This window comes from Oncorhynchus masou, chromosome 13 (genome assembly GCF_036934945.1).
Source record: "Oncorhynchus masou masou isolate Uvic2021 chromosome 13, UVic_Omas_1.1, whole genome shotgun sequence".
Classification (NCBI taxonomy): Eukaryota; Metazoa; Chordata; class Actinopteri; order Salmoniformes; family Salmonidae; genus Oncorhynchus; species Oncorhynchus masou.
The window spans coordinates 16,302,553-16,324,787 of NC_088224.1; the positions used below are offsets into that span (position 1 = coordinate 16,302,553).

At 40.6% G+C, this 22,235-nt stretch overlaps 1 protein-coding gene across 1 annotated transcript in view; it reads right to left on the reverse strand.

Annotated features, from left to right (window-relative positions):
- Window positions 1-22,235, reverse strand: part of LOC135551793 (calcitonin gene-related peptide type 1 receptor-like) — a 59,462-nt gene that overhangs the window by 25,884 nt on the left and 11,343 nt on the right. Inside the window, exons 3-7 of the mRNA XM_064983019.1 lie at window positions 17,960-18,063; window positions 16,704-17,214; window positions 15,370-15,480; window positions 14,966-15,078; window positions 6,973-7,064 (exon numbers count right to left, since the gene is read on the reverse strand). Coding sequence (XP_064839091.1) covers window positions 6,973-7,064; window positions 14,966-15,078; window positions 15,370-15,480; window positions 16,704-17,214; window positions 17,960-18,063 — 931 coding nt within the window. The remainder of the gene's footprint in view (window positions 1-6,972; window positions 7,065-14,965; window positions 15,079-15,369; window positions 15,481-16,703; window positions 17,215-17,959; window positions 18,064-22,235) is intronic.

The following is a 22,235-nucleotide window of genomic DNA, read 5'->3' on the forward strand; positions in this document are numbered from 1 at the left end:
TTTTTATTGGCGAGCCCTGGCAGTGCTGAAGTGGAGGCCATAAATAAGAAGACAGTGCAGCTGTACCGCATCAAATACCACTGTAAACTGCACATCTGGAAAGTCTAATGCAACATTACGACTTTAACGTTGAAAGAGATCAGCCTTTAAATACATTGCCATGCTTATAAAAGTGATGCTCCCTTAAAATCAATGCTTTGCTTACTACCTATAAAACTTCATAGAGATAATAATTAGCTGATCGTGTTGGTCTTCCGTTAGAGCTTTACAATGCCAAGAAAGGATGTATTCTATTCTCTTCTTGTCAAGACACAGATACAGAGTAGTTTGAGCATTTTACTTTTTGCTATTACTATGTGCACCTGCACTCTGTCTTACAGGGTTGGTGTCAATTCGGAACTTCTAAATTTAGCCTAGTTCAATTCAACCCATGAATTGAAATTTGAGTTGGCCATACCACACAGGAAGCAGAATTTCAATTGAATTAAAGGAAGCAGAATGTAATTTAAACCAATTCAAATAAATTCAACTGAGACATTAAACATATTTTGTCTCCTTCCTTTGACAAATATTTTGCTAAAATCTTCTGCATCTTCTTACTAAAGAATACACATACCATTTCAAATATGATTTTAATTACAACTCAAATATGTACAGTATTTTGTTTGTAATTTGGTTATGAGATGTTAGGTTGTACTTTCCATTCTAGAGTGAAAGTGGATTATGAATTGTTAACCTACAAAATGATCCTAGAATATTTCCAGACCACTGTAATTATTTTTTAAAACATTTTTTCTGGGGTTGAGTTTTAGAAATGCAATGTGTCAAGGACATGTTAAACATAGTGTTGGCAACCATACATGATGTCAAAATAAATTCAAATTCTGCTTTTTCTGGGTGGCCAATTCATGAATTGAATTGGAATTCATTCGCAATAGTACTCGTTCCATTTGGAATGCTCAGGCAGGACAGCAACATGGTCCAATTCAGACACCTACCAATATAACGTGTTGACACCACTACTGCCTCTGATCTGACCAACCCACTAAACACAAATACTGTGTTTGTAAATTATATCTGAGTGTTGGAGTGTGCCCCTAGCTTAGCTGTCTGTATTTGATATGTTTTTAAGAACATTGTGCCGGCTGGTTGGCTTAATATCAGGAATTTTATGTATAGCTTTTACTTCCGGCGCCGACAGAGATGGCCGCCTCGCTTCGCGTTCCTAGGAAACTATGCAGTTTTTTGTTTTTTATGTGTTATTTCTTACATTAGTACCTCAGATCATCTTAGGTTTCATTACATACAGCCGAGAAGAACTACTGTATATAAGATCAGCGTCAACTCACCATCAGTACGACCAAGAATATGTTTTTCGCGACGCGGATCCTGTGTTCTGCCTTACAAACAGGACAACGGAATGGATCGCATGCAGCGACCCAAAAAAACGACTCCGAAAAAGAGGGAAACGTAGCGGTCTTCTGGTTAGACTACGGAGACGGGCACATCGTGCCCCACTTCCTAGCATTCTTCTTGCCAATGTCCAGTCTCTTGACAAAAGGTTGATGAAATCCGAGCAAGGGTAGCATTCCAGAGGGACATCAGAGACTGTAACGTTCTGTGCTTCACGGAAACATGGCTCACTGGAGAGACACTATCCGATGCGGTGCAGCCAACGGGTTTCTCCACGCATCGCGCCGACAGAAACAAACACCTTTCTGGTAAGAAGAGGGGTGGGGGTGTATGCCTTATGGCTAACGAGGCATGGTGCGATGAAAGAAACATACAGGAACTCAAATCCTTCTGTTCACCTGATTTAGAATTCCTCACAATCAAATATAGACCGCATTACCTACCAAGAGAATTCTCTTCGATTATAATCACAGCCGTATATACCCCCCCCCCAAGCAGACACATCGATGGCTCTGAACAAACTTTATTTAACTCTTTGCAAACTGGAAACCATTTATCCGGAGGCTGCATTCATCGTTGTTGGGGATTTTAACAAGGCTAATCTGAAAGCAAGACTCCCTAAATTTTATCAGCATATCGATTGCGCAACCAGGGGCGGAAAAACCTTGGATCACTGTTACTCTAACTTCCGCGACGCATATAAGGCCCTGCCCCGCCCCCTTTCGGAAAAGCTGACCACAACTCCATTTTGCTGATACCTGCCTACAGACAAAAGCTAAAAAAAGAAGCTCCCACGCTGAGGTCTGTCCAACGCTGGTCCGACCAAGCTGACTCCACACTCCAAGACTGCTTCCATCACGTGGACTGGGACATGTTTCGTATTGCGTCAAATAACAACATTGACGAATACGCTGATTCGGTGTGCGAGTTCATTAGAACGTGCGTTGAAGATGTCATTCCCATAGCAACGATTAAAACATTCCCTAACCAGAAACCTTGGATTGATGGCAGCATTCGTGTGAAACTGAAAGCACGAACCACTGCTTTCAATCAGGGCAAGGTGTCTGGTAACATGACTGAATACAAACAATGCAGCTATTCCCTCCGTAAGGCTATCAAACAAGCTAAGCGTCAGTACAGAGACAAAGTAGAATCCCAATTCAACGGCTCAGACACAAGAGGCATGTGGCAGGGTCTACAGTCAATCACGGACTACAGGAAGAAATCCAGCCCAGTCACGAACCAGGATGTCTTGCTCCCAGGCAGACTAAATAACTTTTTTGCCCGCTTTGAGGACAATACAGTGCCACTGACACTGCCTGCAACGGAAAAATGCGGTCTCTCCTTCACTGCAGCCGAGGTGAGTAAAACATTTAAACGTGTTAACCCTCGCAAGGCTGCAGGCCCAGACGGCATCCCCAGCCGCGCCCTCAGAGCATGCGCAGACCAGCTGGCTGGTGTGTTTACGGACATATTCAATCAATCCCTATACCAGTCTGCTGTTCCCACATGCTTCAAGAGGGCCACCATCGTTCCTGTTCCCAAGAAAGCTAAGGTAACTGAGCTAAACGACTACCGCCCCGTAGCACTCACTTCCGTCATCATGAAGTGCTTTGAGAGACTAGTCAAGGACCATATCACCTCCACCCTACCTGACTCCCTAGACCCACTCCAATTTGCTTACCGCTCAAATAGGTCCACAGACGATGCAATCTCAACCACACTGCACACTGCCCTAACCCATCTGGACAAGAGGAATACCTATGTGAGAATGCTGTTCATCAACTACAGCTCGGCATTCAACACCATAGTACCCTCCAAGCTCGTCATCAAGCTCGAGACCCTGGGTCTCGACCCCGCCCTGTGCAACTGGGTACTGGACTTCCTGACGGGCCGCCCCCAGGTGGTGAGGGTAGGTAACAACATCTCCTCCCCGCTGATCCTCAACACTGGGGCCCCACAAGGGTGCGTTCTGAGCCCTCTCCTGTACTCCCTGTTCACCCACGACTGCGTGGCCACGCACGCCTCCAACTCAATCATCAAGTTTGCCCGATGACACAACAGTGGTAGGCTTGATTACCAACAACGACGAGACGGCCTACAGGGAGGAGGTGAGGGCCCTCGGAGTGTGGTGTCAGGAAAATAACCTCACACTCAACGTCAACAAAACTAAGGAGATGATTGTGGACTTCAGGAAACAGCAGAGGGAACACCCCCTATCCACATCGATGGAACAGTAGTGGAGAGAGTAGCAAGTTTTAAGTTCCTCGGCATACACATCACAGACAAACTGAATTGGTCCACTCACACAGACAGCATCGTGAAGAAGGCGCAGCAGCGCCTCTTCAACCTCAGGAGGCTGAAGAAATTCGGCTTGTCACCAAAAGCACTCACAAACTTCTACAGAGGCACAATCGAGAGCATCCTGGCGGGCTGTATCACCGCCTGGTACGGCAACTGCTCCGCCCTCAACCGTAAGGCTCTCCAGAGGGTAGTGAGGTCTGCACAACGCATCATCGGGGGCAAACTACCTGCCCTCCAGGACACCTACACCACCCGATGTTACAGGAAGGCCATAAAGATCATCAAGGACATCTACCACCCGAGCCACTGCCTGTTCACCCCATTATCATCCAGAAGGCGAGGTCAGTACAGGTGCATCAAAGCTGGGACCGAGAGACTGAAAAACAGCTTATATCTCAAGGCCATCAGACTGTTAAACAGCCACCACTAACATTGAGTGGCTGCTGCCTACACACTGACACTGACTCAACTCCAGCCACTTTAATAATGGGAATTGACGGGAAATGTTGTAAATATATCACTAGCCACTTTAAACAATGCTACCTTATATAATGTTACTTACCCTACATTATTCATCTCATATGCATACGTATATACTGTACTCTATATCATCGACTGCATCCTTATGTAATACACGTATCACTAGCCACTTTAACTATGCCACTTTGTTTACATACTCATCTCACATGCATATACTGTACTCGATACCATCTACTGTATCTTGCCTATGCTGCTCTGTACCATCACTCACTCATATATCCTTATGTACATATTCTTTATCCCCTTACACTGTGTATAAGACAGTAGATTAGGAATTGTTAGTTAGATTACTTGTTGGTTATTACTGCATTGTCGGAACTAGAAGCACAAGCATTTCGCTACACTCGCATTAACATCTGCTAACCATGTGTATGTGACAAATAAAATTTGATTTGATTTGATTTGATTTACTTTTACTCAAGTATGACAATTAAGCACTTTTTCCAGGATCATTGCTACTGCGAAAGATTGGGCTATAGGGACATATTCATACATATGGAAGGTTCCTTCACAATCTGCTTTGGATCATTTGATTGTCATACAGGAGTGTTTTTCTTCTTCTTTTTCTGAGTATTGACAGACTCTTGACTTCTCAAACTTTTCTTTACAATCTGTTTTTGAAGAACTGATTTTTTTTATGACTAATCAGCATTTGACATTATCATGGTAGAGTCAATTGCTTGCACATATCTATTGCTCTGAGGTGATTTCCGACCTTCTCAGTCATCATAACTCTCTCCTTAGGTTTGATTTAATCACCTTTACTGACCTATACTCCATTCAAATTCACCAGGAGTTTTCCTTAATATGCAGTTCTTCCTTAAGTGTGTACTCGCATCCTATATTTAGTAAGATAAATCAGTAGGGATTACCATTAAGGTTGCTCTACACTTAAATAAGAGCACAGCCGACTCATTATTTAAACTGTCTTGAATTCATGTTTCTTTGGTCATGAACTCTTAAATGTACAGGAAATGAGTCTGCTTTTAAAGTAGTTACAAAGAAATAAACCAGCATGAAATTAAAAGGACACGAGTATCAGAATGAGTAAAACATTCAGCGACACTATTACTGCTCCTAAATATGAGTTTCACTAGGGTAGCGTGGAGGTCAAGGTCCATAATCCAATGCAGCTACAGTAACAAACCAAGCTTATTTGCGGACATTCAGCTTCTAAAAATCTTAACTTGAAATGGTGTATGATAATCATAATGTCAAATATTCTAAGGCAGAAAAGTAATTATAAAATGTAAATAATTGAATAATTTTAAAATAGTCACTGTGAAATGTAATCTTTGTAACATTTTCCAACACTATTGAAGAATATGTGATCTATCCATTTACAATATATTAGGAAATCCCAAAGAGGGGAAAAAGCGATATTATCCAATCAAAATGTCTTCCCTTCAAATGCTACCCAATTCAATCACAGAAAATGACAAATTGGAAACCAGAGTGTTGTGTGAAAATGACAAACACAATCTGTTGAATAGATTTCCCTAAATGTGTGGAAAACGCATTTAGGCTTAATGTGAAGATGTCATTTTCACAGGTCTGCACTGCCAGTGTTATCTCAGAGGAAACACACAGCCATCTTTACAATTCAGTTATCTCAGAGGAAACACACAGCCATCTTTACAATTCAGATATCTCAGAGGAAACACACAGCCATCTTTACAATTCAGTTAACTCAGAGGAAACACACAGCCATCTTTACAATTCAGTTATCTCAGAGGAAACACACAGCCATCTTTACAATTCAGTTATCTCAGAGGAAACACACAGTCATCTTTACAATTCAGTTATCTCAGAGGAAACACACAGTCATCTTTACAATTCAGTTATCTCAGAGGAAACACACAGTCATCTTTACAATTCAGTTATCTCAGAGGAAACACACAGTCACCTTTACAAGTCAGTTATCTCAGAGGAAACACACAGTCATCTTTACAATTCGATTATCTCAGAGGAAACACACAGTCATCTTTACAATTCAGTTATCTCAGAGGAAACACACAGTCATCTTTACAAGTCAGTTATCTCAGAGGAAACACACAGTCATCTTTACAATTCAGTTATCTCAGAGGAAACACACAGCCAAGGAGGAATATATAATGCCGTCTGAACTGTAGCAACCACAGTCATCACCACCATCGTTTTCATCATATTTATCACCACTATCATCATCCTAATTTTCCTCAGGATTAGGTGCGTCATCATCTTCTTCATCTTCATCATCGTCGTCGTCACCATTATCATCTTCATCACTTGTTCAAGTGGGAAAAAAGTGTTAAGTGACCCAAGACAGACTACTCTCCCTGATCAAACCAGTAGTTTGTTTCATAAAGAAAGCAACCCAAGACAGACTACTCTCCCTAATCAAACCAGTAGTTTTTTTCATAAAGAAAGCAACCCAAGACAGATTACTCTCCCTAATCAAACCAGTAGTTTGTTTCATAAAGAAAGCAACCCAAGACAGATAACTCTTCCTAATCAAACCAGTAGTTTGTTTCATAAAGAAATCAACCCAAGACAGATTACTCTCCCTGATCAAACCAATAGTTTGTTTCAAGAAGAAAGCAACCCAAGACAGATTACTCTCCCTGATCAAACCAGTAGTTTTTTCATGAAGAAAGCAACCCAAGACAGATTACTCTCCCTGATCAAACCAGTAGTTTGTTTCATAAAGAAAGCAACAGCAGCATCTATATTTACCTGAAGTAGAAGAATATAGCCAGAGAGATCAGGAGGGAGGCTATGGATAAGGCATGACCCACAATCGCCATGTAGTACAGGATATAGGCCATCTGGAAAATACAAATACACCCTATATTCAAACAAATAAGACTATACAGTAGTGCATCAAGGACATTCATTCACCGTTAACCCTGACTTCCATTTGCTACCTTGATGTAAACAAAATGTGAAAGAGGGGAGACTAGGACAAGGCTTTAAGGTCTGAAGCACAGATGAATTTAATCCATCCTCTAATCAAGGTGCATCTGAGCCACGCTTGAATAACGAATAGTCAAAGCATTCTTCGTGTCTTCACAAAGGCCTTTTAAAGGAACCGGCGCTAGATGCAACGATCAGTATTCTTTATTGGTCTGTTCCAATAAAGAGGAACACATATTTATCTGTCTGTGTCACATTACTAGAGTCAGATGTTTCACTATGCATTGATAGGGTCAGACGTTTCACTATGCATTACTAGAGTCAGACGTTTCACTATGCATTACTAGAGACAGACGTTTCACTATGCATTACTAGAGTCAGACGTTTCACTATGCATTACTAGAGTCAGACGTTTCACTATGCATTGATAGGGTCAGACGTTTCACTATGCATTACTAGAGTCAGACGTTTCACTATGCATTACTAGAGACAGACGTTTCACTATGCATTACTAGAGTCAGACGTTTCACTATGCATTACTAGGGTCAGACGTTTCACTATGCATTACTAGGGTCAGGCGTTTCACTATGCATTACTAGAGTCAGACGTTTCACTATGCATTACTAGAGTCAGACGTTTCACTATGCATTACTAGAGTCAGACGTTTCACTATGCATTACTAGAGTCAGACGTTTCACTATGCATTACTTGAGTCAGAAGTTTCACTATGCATTACTAGAGTCAGACGTTTCACTATGCATTACTAGAGTCAGACGTTTTACTATGCATTGATAGGGTCAGACGTTTCACTATGCATTACTAGAGTCAGACGTTTCACTATGCATTGATAGAGTCAGACGTTTCACTATGCATTGATAGGGTCAGACGTTTCACTATGCATTACTAGAGTAAGACGTTTCACTATGCATTACTAGAGTCAGACGTTTCACTATGCATTACTAGAGTCAGACTTTTCACTATGCATTACTAGAGACAGACGTTTCACTATGCATTGATAGGGTCAGACGTTTCACTATGCATTGATAGGGTCAGACGTTTCACTATGCATTGATAGGGTCAGACGTTTCACTATGCATTGATAGGGTCAGACGTTTCACTATGCATTGATAGGGTCAGACGTTTCACTATGCATTACTAGAGTCAGACGTTTTACTATGCATTACTAGAGTCAGACGTTTCACTATGCATTACTAGAGTCAGACGTTTCACCATGCATTACTAGAGTCAGACGTTTCACTATGCATTACTAGAGTCAGACGTTTTACTATGCATTACTAGAGTCAGACGTTTCACTATGCATTACTAGAGTCAGACGTTTCGCTATGCATTACTAGAGTCAGACGTTTCACTATGCATTACTAGAGTCAGACGTTTCACTATGCATTACTAGAGTCAGACGTTTCACTATGCATTACTAGAGTCAGACGTTTCACTATGCATTACTAGAGACAGACGTTTCACTATGCATTGATAGGGTCAGACGTTTCACTATGCATTAGTAGAATCAGACGTTTCACTATGCATTGATAAAGTCAGACGTTTCACTATGCATTGATAGGGTCAGACGTTTCACTATGCATTGATAGGGTCAGACGTTTCACTATGCATTACTAGAGTCTGACGTTTCACTATGCATTACTAGAGTCAGATGTTTCACTATGCATTGATAGAGTCAGACGTTTCACTATGCATTACTAGAGTCAGACGTTTCACTATGCATTACTAGAGTCAGACGTTTCACTATGCATTACTAGAGTCAGACGTTTCACTATGCATTACTAGAGTCAGACGTTTCACTATGCATTACTAGAGTCAGACGTTTCACTATGCATTACTAGAGTCAGACGTTTCACTATGCATTACTAGGGTCAGACGTTTCACTATGCATTACTAGAGTCAGGCGTTTCACTATGCATTACTAGAGTCAGACGTTTCACTATGCATTGAAAGGATCAGGCGTTTCACTATGCATTACTGAGAGTCAGATCGTTTCACTATGCATTACTAGAGTCAGACGTTTCACTATGCATTACTAGAGTCAGACGTTTCACTATGCATTACTAGAGTCAGACGTTTCACTATGCATTACTAGGGTCAGGCGTTTCACTATGCATTACTAGAGTCAGACGTTTCACTATGCATTACTAGAGTCAGACGTTTCACTATGCATTACTAGAGTCAGACGTTTCACTATGCATTACTAGAGTCAGACGTTTCACTATGCATTACTAGAGTCAGACGTTTCACTATGCATTACTAGAGTCAGACGTTTCACTATGCATTACTAGAGTCAGGCGTTTCACTATGCATTTCTAGAGTCAGGCGTTTCACTATGCATTACTAGAGTCAGACGTTTCACTATGCATTACTAGAGTCAGACATTTCACTATGCATTACTAGAGTCAGACGTTTCACTATGCATTACTAGAGTCAGACGTTTCACTATGCATTACTAGAGTCAGACGTTTCACTATGCATTACTAGAGTCAGACGTTTCACTATGCATTACTAGAGTCAGACGTTTCACTATGCATTACTAGTGTCAGACGTTTCACTATGCATTGATAGGGTCAGACGTTTCACTATGCATTACTAGAGTCAGACGTTTCACTATGCATTACAAGAGTCAGATGTTTCACTATGCATTACTAGAGTCAGACGTTTCACTATGCATTACTAGAGTGAGACGTTTCACTATGCATTACTAGAGTCAGACGTTTCACTATGCATTACTAGAGTCAGACGTTTCACTATGCATTACTAGAGTCAGACGTTTCACTATGCATTGATAGGGTCAGACGTTTCACTATGCATTACTAGAGTCAGACGTTTCACTATGCATTACTAGAGTCAGACGTTTCACTATGCATTACTAGAGTCAGACGTTTCACTATGCATTACTAGGGTCAGACGTTTCACTATGCATTACTAGAGTCAGACGTTTCACTATGCATTACTAGGGTCAGATGTTTCACTATGCATTACTAGAGTCAGACGTTTCACTATGCATTACTAGAGTCAGACGTTTCACTATGCATTACTAGAGTCAGACGTTTCACTATGCATTGAAAGGATCAGACGTTTCACTATGCATTACTAGAGTCAGACGTTTCACTATGCATTACTAGAGTCAGACGTTTCACTATGCATTACTAGAGTCAGACGTTTCACTATGCATTACTAGAGTCAGACGTTTCACTATGCATTACTAGAGTCAGACGTTTCACTATGCATTACTAGAGTCAGACGTTTCACTATGCATTACTAGAGTCAGACGTTTCACTATGCATTACTAGAGTCAGACGTTTCACTATGCATTTCTAGAGTCAGACGTTTCACTATGCATTACTAGAGTCAGACGTTTCACTATGCATTACTAGAGTCAGACATTTCACTATGCATTACTAGAGTCAGACGTTTCACTATGCATTACTAGAGTCAGACGTTTCACTATGCATTACTAGAGTCAGACGTTTCACTATGCATTACTAGAGTCAGACGTTTCACTATGCATTACTAGAGTCAGACGTTTCACTATGCATTGATAGTGTCAGACGTTTCACTATGCATTGATAGGGTCAGACGTTTCACTATGCATTACTAGAGTCAGACGTTTCACTATGCATTACTAGAGTCAGATGTTTCACTATGCATTACTAGAGTCAGACGTTTCAATATGCATTACTAGAGTGAGGCGTTTCACTATGCATTACTAGAGTCAGACGTTTCACTATGCATTACTAGAGTCAGACGTTTCACTATGCATTGATAGGGTCAGACGTTTCACTATGCATTACTAGAGTCAGACGTTTCACTATGCATTGATAGAGTCAGACGTTTCACTATGCATTACTAGAGTCAGACGTTTCACTATGCATTACTAGAGTCAGACGTTTCACTATGCATTACTAGAGTCAGACGTTTCACTATGCATTACTAGAGTCAGACGTTTCACTATGCATTGATAGGGTCAGACGTTTCACTATGCATTGATAGGGTCAGACGTTTCACTATGCATTACTAGAGTCAGACGTTTCACTATGCATTACTAGAGTCAGACGTTTCACTATGCATTACTAGAGTCAGACGTTTCACTATGCATTACTAGAGTCAGACGTTTCACTATGCATTACTAGAGTCAGACGTTTCACTATGCATTACTAGAGTCAGACGTTTCACTATGCATTGATAGGGTCAGACGTTTCACTATGCATTACTAGAGTCAGACGTTTCACTATGCATTGCTAGAGTCAGACGTTTCACTATGCATTACTAGAGTCAGACGTTTCACTATGCATTACTAGAGTCAGACGTTTCACTATGCATTACTAGAGTCAGACGTTTCACTATGCATTACTAGAGTCAGACGTTTCACTATGCATTGATAGGGTCAGACGTTTCACTATGCATTGATAGGGTCAGATGTTTCACTATGCATTACTAGAGTCTGACGTTTCACTATGCATTACTAGAGTCAGACGTTTTACTATGCATTGATAGGGTCAGACGTTTCACTATGCATTGATAGGGTCAGACGTTTCACTATGCATTACTAGAGTCAGACGTTTTACTATGCATTGATAGGGTCAGATGTTTCACTATGCATTGATAGGGTCAGACGTTTCACTATGCATTGATAGGGTCAGACGTTTCACTATGCATTACTAGAGTCAGACGTTTCACTATGCATTACTAGAGTCAGACGTTTCACTATGCATTACTAGAGTCAGACGTTTCACTATGCATTACTAGAGTCAGACGTTTCACTATGCATTACTAGAGTCAGACGTTTCACTATGCATTACTAGAGTCAGACGTTTCACTATGCATTACTAGAGTCTGACGTTTCACTATGCATTACTAGAGTCTGACGTTTCACTATGCATTACTAGAGTCTGACGTTTCACTATGCATTACTAGAGTCAGACGTTTCACTATGCATTACTAGGGTCAGACGTTTCACTATGCATTGATAGGGTCAGACGTTTCACTGTGCATTGATAGGGTCAGACGTTTCACTATGCATTACTAGAGTCAGACGTTTCACTATGCATTACTAGAGTCTGACGTTTCACTATGCATTACTAGAGTCAGACGTTTCACTATGCATTGATAGGGTCAGACGTTTCACTATGCATTGATAGGGTCAGACGTTTCACTATGCATTACTAGAATCTGACGTTTCACTATGCATTACTAGAGTCAGACGTTTCACTATGCATTCATAGAGTCAGATTTTTCACTATGCATTGATAGGGTCAGACGTTTCACTATGCATTACTAGAGTCAGACGTTTCACTATGCATTACTAGAGTCAGACGTTTCACTATGCATTGATAGAGTCAGACGTTTCACTATGCATTACTAGAGTCAGACGTTTCACTATGCATTACTAGAGTCAGACGTTTCACTATGCATTACTAGAGTCAGACGTTTCACTATGCATTGATAGGGTCAGACGTTTCACTATGCATTACTAGAGTCAGACGTTTCACTATGCATTACTAGAGTCAGACGTTTCACTATGCATTGATAGAGTCAGACGTTTCACTATGCATTACTAGAGTCAGACGTTTCACTATGCATTGATAGAGTCAGACGTTTCACTATGCATTACTAGAGTCAGACGTTTCACTATGCATTACTAGAGTCTGACGTTTCACTATGCATTACTAGAGTCAGACGTTTCACTATGCATTACTAGAGTCAGACGTTTCACTATGCATTACTAGAGTCAGACGTTTCACTATGCATTACTAGAGTCAGACGTTTCACTATGCATTACTAGAGTCAGACGTTTCACTATGCATTACTAGAGTCAGACGTTTCACTATGCATTACTAGGGTCAGACGTTTCACTATGCATTGATAGTGTCAGACGTTTCACTATGCATTGATAGGGTCAGACGTTTCACTATGCATTACTAGAGTCAGACGTTTCACTATGCATTACTAGAGTCAGACGTTTCACTATGCATTGATAGGGTCAGACGTTTCACTATGCATTGATAGGGTCAGACGTTTCACTATGCATTACTAGGGTCAGACGTTTCACTATGCATTACTAGAGTCAGACGTTTCACTATGCATTACTAGAGTCAGACGTTTCACTATGCATTACTAGAGTCAGACGTTTCACTATGCATTACTAGAGTCAGACGTTTTACTATGCATTGATAGGGTCAGACGTTTCACTATGCATTACTAGAGTCAGACGTTTCACTATGCATTGATAGGGTCAGACGTTTCACTATGCATTACTAGAGTCAGACGTTTCACTGTGCATTGATAGGGTCAGACGTTTCACTATGCATTACTAGAGTCAGACGTTTTACTATGCATTGATAGGGTCAGACGTTTCACTGTGCATTGATAGGGTCAGACGTTTCACTATGCATTGATAGAGTCAGACGTTTCACTATGCATTACTAGAGTCAGACGTTTCACTATGCATTGATAGGGTCAGATGTTTCACTATGCATTGATAGGGTCAGACGTTTCACTATGCATTGATAGGGTCAGACGTTTCACTATGCATTGATAGGGTCAGACGTTTCACTATGCATTACTAGAGTCAGACGTTTCACTATGCATTACTAGAGTCAGACGTTTCACTATGCATTACTAGAGTCAGACGTTTCACTATGCATTGATAGGGTCAGACGTTTCACTATGCATTGATAGGGTCAGACGTTTCACTATGCATTGATAGGGTCAGACGTTTCACTATGCATTACTAGAGTCTGACGTTTCACTATGCATTACTAGAGTCAGACGTTTTACTATGCATTGATAGGGTCAGACGTTTCACTATGCATTGATAGGGTCAGACGTTTCACTATGCATTGATAGGGTCAGACGTTTCACTATGCATTACTAGAGTCAGACGTTTCACTATGCATTACTAGAGTCAGACGTTTCACTATGCATTACTAGAGTCAGACGTTTCACTATGCATTGATAGGGTCAGACGTTTCACTATGCATTGATAGGGTCAGACGTTTTACTATGCATTACTAGAGTCTGACGTTTCACTATGCATTACTAGAGTCAGACGTTTCACTATGCATTGATAGAGTCAGACGTTTCACTATGCATTACTAGAGTCAGACGTTTCACTATACATTACTAGAGTCAGACGTTTCACTATGCATTACTAGAGTCAGACGTTTCACTATGCATTACTAGAGTCAGACGTTTCACTATGCATTACTAGAGTCAGACGTTTCACTATGCATTACTAGAGTCAGACGTTTCACTATGCATTACTAGAGTCAGACGTTTCACTATGCATTACTAGAGTCAGACGTTTCACTATGCATTACTAGAGTCAGACGTTTCACTATGCATTACTAGAGTCAGATGTTTCACTATGCATTACTAGAGTCAGACGTTTCACTATGCATTACTAGAGTCAGACGTTTCACTATGCATTACTAGAGTCAGACGTTTCACTATGCATTACTAGAGTCAGACGTTTTACTATGCATTACTAGAGTCTGACGTTTAACTATGCATTGCTCAGAGATAGAAACCTGTTCCTCTATAACTTCCTACATAACATGATTGTAAAATGTAATTGTGTGTAAGCGTAGGTACATTTTCTGCACCGTATTTCCCATATCTTGCTCAATTTGACCAATTGTTCCCCCCTGGTCTCCTCTGCATTGAAAATAACTGTATTATCGCCTTTTGAAAATGTCCCCTTGTTGTGATTTGTAAAATAGGATAGAATATATGCTATAAATAGCACATGTATGGGTTTGATGGATCACTCAGTGACAAAACTTACCTTCAGCTTGCCAGTCGTGTGGAAGTTACACAGCGTGTAGTTGGACCACGTCCTATTGGAATCTGGGTGGCGGAACCACTGTCCTGATTCACTACAGGTCTTTGTAGCTTTTTCTGATGAAACAATCAAGTAGGATTAATAATACACACTTTGAATATGTTTAACACTTAGCCACTTAAACAGAAACACTTAAACTGTACATGGCCGTAAAGCTTTGCAACCACTTGACAGCATGAATAATGAATTAAACGCAATGAATACTTCAAATTCAACCCAAGTTCCACAGTGAAGCATTTATCACAAAGAGTTAACAAGTCAGCATGGGAGAATCAGACATACCACGACTTTGACTTTATTGATTCTTGCTTGCAGTTTAACCAACGCCTCTTATAGCCAGGCCTTACCTGTGGAGTCGAAGTCACGGAAATAGTTTGGGCAGTTCTGCCAGGTGACTGTCCCAGCAGGTGTATCATCCCAGCACAGCCAGCCATCCCAGGTTCGGTTACAGTACAGCCCTGCTCCGCCAGCAACACACAACCAGACACAACAAACTAATGAAGACTCATTGTAAATACATGTTGCTGGGTGAAAACAACTGTACATGAACCATTTGGCCACACTGTCGTCTGTCTACTGGTATAGTATGTTAATATCCAAATTCTGAACAGTGTCATTGTTTGTCTCTGTGACTTGTGATCGTACCTGTCTTTATGGGTTCTTCTGATTGTGTGCTGTAACCCTGAAATGACTGAAAGTATTTTATTATATTCAAATTATATTTAAGCAATAAGGCCAGAGGATGTGTGGTATATGGCCAATATACCACAACTAAGGGCTGTTCTTATCTCCACAAAAGAACTCTGGAGCTCTGTCAGAGTGACCATTGGGTTCTTTGTCACCTCCCTGACCAAGGCCCTTCTCCCCCGATTGCTCAGTTTGGCTGGGCGGCCAGCTCTAGGAAGAGTCTTGGTGGTTCCAAACCTTTTTTATTTAATAATGCTGGATGCCACTGTGTTCTTGGGGAACTTTAATTCTGCAGAAATCTTTTGGTACCCTTCCCCTGATCTGTGCCTAAACACAATCCTGTCTTTGAGCTCTACATACAATACCTTTGACCTCATGGTTTTGTGTTTGCTCTGATATGCACTGTCAACTGTGAGACCTTATATAGGCAGATGTTTGCCTTTTCAAATCATGTCCAATCAATTAAATTTACCACAGGTGGACTCCAATCAAGTTGTAGAAACATCTCAAGAATGATCAATGAAAGCAGGGTGCACCTGAGCTTTTTTTTTAAAGAAACTGGATGTCATAAGGTGAATTCACCAATTTGTAAGTCGCTCTGGATAAGAGCGTCTGCCAAATGACTTAAATGTAAATGTAAATGTAAACTGTTTTCGCTTTGCCATTATGGGTTGTTGTGTGTAAATTGATGGGAAAAAAAATATTGAATCCCTTTTAGAAAAAGGCTGTTTCGTAACAAAATGTGGAAAAAGTCAAGTGGTCTGAATATTTTCCAAATGCACTCTATCACAAACCCCCAAGGAGCCTGATTGCTATTATAAACTGATTAACAACATAATTAGAGCAGTAAAAATAAACGTTTTGTCATATCCGTGGTATACGGCCTGATATACCATGACTTTCAGCCAATCAGCATTCAGGGCTCAATCCACCCAGTTTATAATCTGGAATAATCCCACACACTGAGTATTAAAGTAGTGCACATCATCACTACCTGATTTGTTATACGGCTGGTCTCTGTTCATCTTCTCAAAGCATTTGTATTGACCGTCGATGATCTTCTTCCTCTCCTCCTCCTCCTGACTGACCCTGGGGCTGACTGGAGTCTCCACAGTGGGCTCCACAGACCCTGGATCTGGCAGACCATGGGGAGTCACATTCTGTCTGACTGGAGTCTCCACAGTGGGCTCCACAGACCCTGGCTCTAGCAGACCATGGGGAGTCACATTCTGTCTGAATGGCGTCTCCACAGTGGGCTCCACAGACCCTGGCTCTAGCAGACCATGGGGAGTCACATTCTGTCTGAATGGCGTCTCCACAGTGGGCTCCACAGACCCTGGCTCTAGCAGACCATGGAGAGTCACATTCTGTCTGATTGGAGTCTCCACAGTGGGCTCCACAGACCCTGGCTCTAGCAGACCATGGGGAGTCACATTCTGTCTGAATGGCGTCTCCACAGTGGGCTCCACAGACCCTGGCTCTAGCAGACCATGGAGAGTCACATTCTGGGGAAGAACAACATGTAACGGGACAGACACCATAACGAAACACACAGAATACAGCTTGAGGATTTCTATTTGTCAACAGGGAACAGTATCAGTGACTATATAAACAAAGATGGGTAGAATACAGCGTGAGGATCAGTGACTATATAAACAAAGACAGTTTTTTTATTTTTTATACATTTGCAAAAAATTCTAAAAACCTGTTTTCACTTTGCCATAATGGGTTATTGTGTGAAGATTGATGAGAAAACATAATTATTTAATCCATTTTAGAATAAGGCTGTGGCAGTGACTAGAATACAGCATGAGGATTTCTATTTGTCAACAGCGAACAGTATCAGTGACAATAAAAATGTAGATAAATAAGTAATAGAAGAACAACAAGCACAAAATAATACAGACAAGATACAGAATAGGTAGGTGGGCCCAGAGTTGTTCCGGATCTAGAGACTAGACAAAGAAAAACTCCTGGCTCTAATTATGGCGTTAAACTATCAAAGGAATAATAACAGGGAAACACAACAGACAACACAAGAACAGTCCTGCCTGCACACCCAGACTGCGTTCCAAATGTCACCCTATTCATTAAATAGTGCACTACTTTTGACCAGGGACCATAGGGTTCTGGTCCAAAGTAGTGCACGTCATAGGGAATAGGGTGCCATATGGGACTTATTCCCAGTCCCAGACAGACCTGTACTTTTTTGACCATTAATCAACAGAGAACGAATCAATCTCCAATTACCTTTAATTTGTCCTTGGAGAGCGTCAGACATTTGGACCAGGTCCTATTACTGGAGGGACTTTGGACCCAATTACCAGATTCATCACAATATTTTGACACTTTTCCTGCAAAAAAAAACGTAATGGTAATTGTTAGCGGTGTAATTTGAGCTATGAGTAATGGTAACTTGGCAGCTGCTGTATCCATCAGTGTGATAGGGGCAAGACATGAAGCCGCTGCTATAGCTCTGCTGACTGGGCTGTAATATCAACTGTCGAGTCAATAGTTAGGCTTTTAGTGTCATCTAATTTTGCTGTCAGACACCTTTTATTTATTTATTTAGAAATACAATACCGTTCAAATGTTTGGGGTCACTTAGAAATGTCCTTATTTTTGAAAGAAAAGCAAAACAATTGTTCATTACAATAACATCAAATTGATCAGAAATACAGTGTAGACATTGTTAATGTTGTAATGACTATTGTAGCTGGAAACGGCAGATTTTTTGAGGAATATCTACATAGGCGTACAGAGGCCCATTATCAGCAACCATCACTCCTCACCCTTTTGCAAATATGTTAGCACAGCTGGAAACTGTTGTTCTGATTAAATAAGCAAGTTGAGTATCTGGAGCATCAGCATTTGTGGGTTTGATTACAGGCTCAAAATGGCCAGAAACAAATAACTTTCTTCTGAAGCTCGTCAGTCTATTCTTGTTCTGGGAAATGAAGGCTATTCCATGTGAGAAATTGTCAAGAATCTGAAGATCTTGTTCAACGCTGTATATGAATCCCTTCACAGAACAGAGCAAACTGGCTCTAACCAGAATAGAAAGAGGAGAGGGAAGCCCCGGTGCACAAATTAGCAAGAGGACAAGTACATTAGAGTGGAAAGGAATGAAATTTCACAAATTAACTTTTAACAAGGCACACATATTAATTTGAATGCATTCCAGGTGACTATCTCATGAAGCTGGTTGAGAGAATGCCAAGTCTGTCCAAAGCTGTCATCAAGGCAAAGGGTGGTTACATTGAAGAATCTCAAAAATAACACTTTTTCGGGTTAGTACAGGATTCCATATGTGTTATTTCATTGTTTTGATGTCTTCACTATTATTCTACAATGTAGAAAATAGTATTTGTAGGTGTGTCCAAACATTTCACTGGTACTGTATGGTAGACCGCTGCACCACTCTGGAGGCCCATATGTTGTCATTTCAATAACATATATGTTTTCATATTGTAGTATCATATCAAATGTATGGTTTACCAAAACAGTGGTGGGGTGGCGGCTTTGCTGTTGTTTGCACTGCAGATTGCCCTTTTAAGTGTTATTTTGTTTCCCCTCACTACTCAATTGAGCATCACTGCATTCCATAACACTGAGAGCCAGCTCCTAGCCATTCCATAACACCGAGAGCCAGCTCCTAGCCATTCCATAACACTGAGAGCCAGCTCCTTGCCATTCCATAACACTGAGAGCCAACTACTAGCCATTCCATAACACGAAGAGCCAGCTCCTTGCCATTCCATAACACTGAGAGCCAACTCCTAGCCATTCCATAACACGAAGAGCCAGCTCCTTGCCATTCCATAACACCGAGAACCAGTGGTGTAAAGTACTTAAGTAAAAGTACTTTTTGGGTATTTGTACTTTACGTTACTATTTCAATTCATGGCAACTTTTACATTTACTTCACTACATTCCGAAAGAAAAGAATGTACTTTTTACTCCATACATTTCTCCTGACACTCAAAAGTATTCGTTACATTTTGACAGGAAAATGGTCCAATTAACACACTTATCAAGAGAACTTCCCTGGTCATCCCTACTGCCTCTGATCTGGCGGACTCACTAAACAATAATGCTTAATTTGTCAATTATTTCTGAGTGTTGTCGCGTGCCCCAGGCTATCTGATTTTTTTTTTTACATTGTCATGTCTGGTTTGCTTAATATAAGGAAGTTAAAATGATTTAGACTTGTACTTTCGATACTTAAGTACATTTTAGCAATTACATTTACTTTTGATACCAAATACTTTTAGACTTTTCCTCAAGTAGTATTTTACTGGGTGACTTTCACTTTTACTTGAGTCATTTTCCATTAAGATATCTTAACTTTTACTCAAGTATGACAATTGAGTACTTGTTCCACCAGTTCTGAGAGCCAGCTCCTTGTCATTCAACAAATTCACCACCAAAGCTAAAAACACTTCAGATGTAAGTCATGGGCATCACATACGTTTTTATATTATACCAGACTTAAGGGGAACTCTCTTCTGCTGTAATCCTTAAAGTGTGAGTTGAATCTCCTGTTGATTAATGCCAGAGATCATGATGTTCCCTCTCTGGGAGTACGTTAACCCAGCAACCTGTACTGCCCCAGCAGCTAATCAACGGTTACATAAAACCCAGCAGAGCTTTCACAGACATCTGGCTTCAACCGAGCCGATGAAGGATGACCTCATTAGGAAGCTTGCTGCATCAACAGCCATAATAATCTAATTGCAGTTGTAAAGTGTCACTGGTCAGATCAGGTCCCATTTGCAAAAAAAACATCTCAGAGTAGGAGTACTGATCTACGATTAGTTTTGCCTTTTAGATCACACTGATTTAAATGACATGCACATAAATGACAAAACCTGATCCTAGATGTATGTGTCTGATACATACGGCCACTGGGCTGCAGATCTAGAACCAGGTCCCCCCTGTCCAGATAATCATATTCATTATGATCTAAAAGGTCTAATTGATCCAAGATCAAAACTCAGGTGAACCCAGGTGCAGAAAGGATAAGGGAAAGGGAAAGTAAAGGGGGATACCTTGTCAGTTGCACAACTGAATGGCTTCAAACACATTTAACCCAACCCATCATTCCATATCATCTCCATAATCTGGCCTCTAGATATAGTCTCCAGACACCCTTATCATCTCTATAATCTAGTCTCCAGACACCCTTATCATCTCTATAATATAGTCTCCAGACACCCTTATCATCTCTATAATCTAGTCTCCAGACACCCTTATCATCTCTATAATATAGTCTCTAGTCACCCTTATCATCTCTATAATCTAGTCTCCAGACACCCCTATCATCTCTATAATCTAGTCTCTAGTCACCCTTATCATCTCTATAATCTAGTCTCCAGACACCCTTATCATCTCTATAATCTAGTCTCCAGACACCCTTATCATCTCTATAATATAGTCTCCAGACACCCTTATCATCTCTATAATCTAGTCTCCAGACACCCTTATCATCTCTATAATCTAGTCTCCAGACACCCTTATCATCTCTATAATATAGTCTCCAGACACCCTTATCATCTCTATAATCTAGTCTCCAGACACCCTTATCATCTCTATAATCTAGTCTCCAGACACCCTTATCATCTCTATAATCTAGTCTCCAGACACCCTTATCATCTCTATAATCTAGTCTCTAGACACCCCTATCATCTCTATAATCTAGTCTCTAGACACCCATATCATCTCTATAATCTAGTCTCCAGACACCCTTATCATCTCTATAATCTAGTCTCTAGACACCCCTATCATCTCTATAATCTAGTCTCCAGACACCCTTATCATCTCTATAATCTAGTCTCCAGACACCCCTATCATCTCTATAATATAGTCTCCAGACACCCTTATCATCTCTATAATCTAGTCTCTAGACACCCTTATCATCTCTATAATCTAGTCTCCAGGCACCCTTATCATCTCTATATTATAGTCTCCAGACACCCTTATCATCTCTATAATCTAGTCTCCAGACACCCTTATCATCTCTATAATCTAGTCTCCAGACACCCTTATCATCTCTATAATCTAGTCTCTAGACACCCTTATCATCTCTATAATCTAGTCTCTAGACACCATTATCATCTCTATAATCTAGTCTCCAGACACCCTTATCATCTCTATAATCTAGTCTCTAGACACCGTTATCATCTCTATATATCAAGTTTCCAGACACCCTTATCATCTCTATAATCTAGTCTCCAGACACCCTTATCATCTCTATAATCTAGTCTCTAGACACCCTTATCATCTCTATAATCTAGTCTCTAGACACCCTTATCATCTCTATAATCTAGTCTCCAGACACCATTATCATCTCTATAATCTAGTCTCTAGACACCCTTATCATCTCTATAATCTAGTCTCTAGACACCCTTATCATCTCTATAATCTAGTCTCCAGACACCCTTATCATCTCTATAATCTAGTCTCTAGACACCCTTATCATCTCTATAATCTAGTCTCCAGACACCCTTATCATCTCTATAATCTA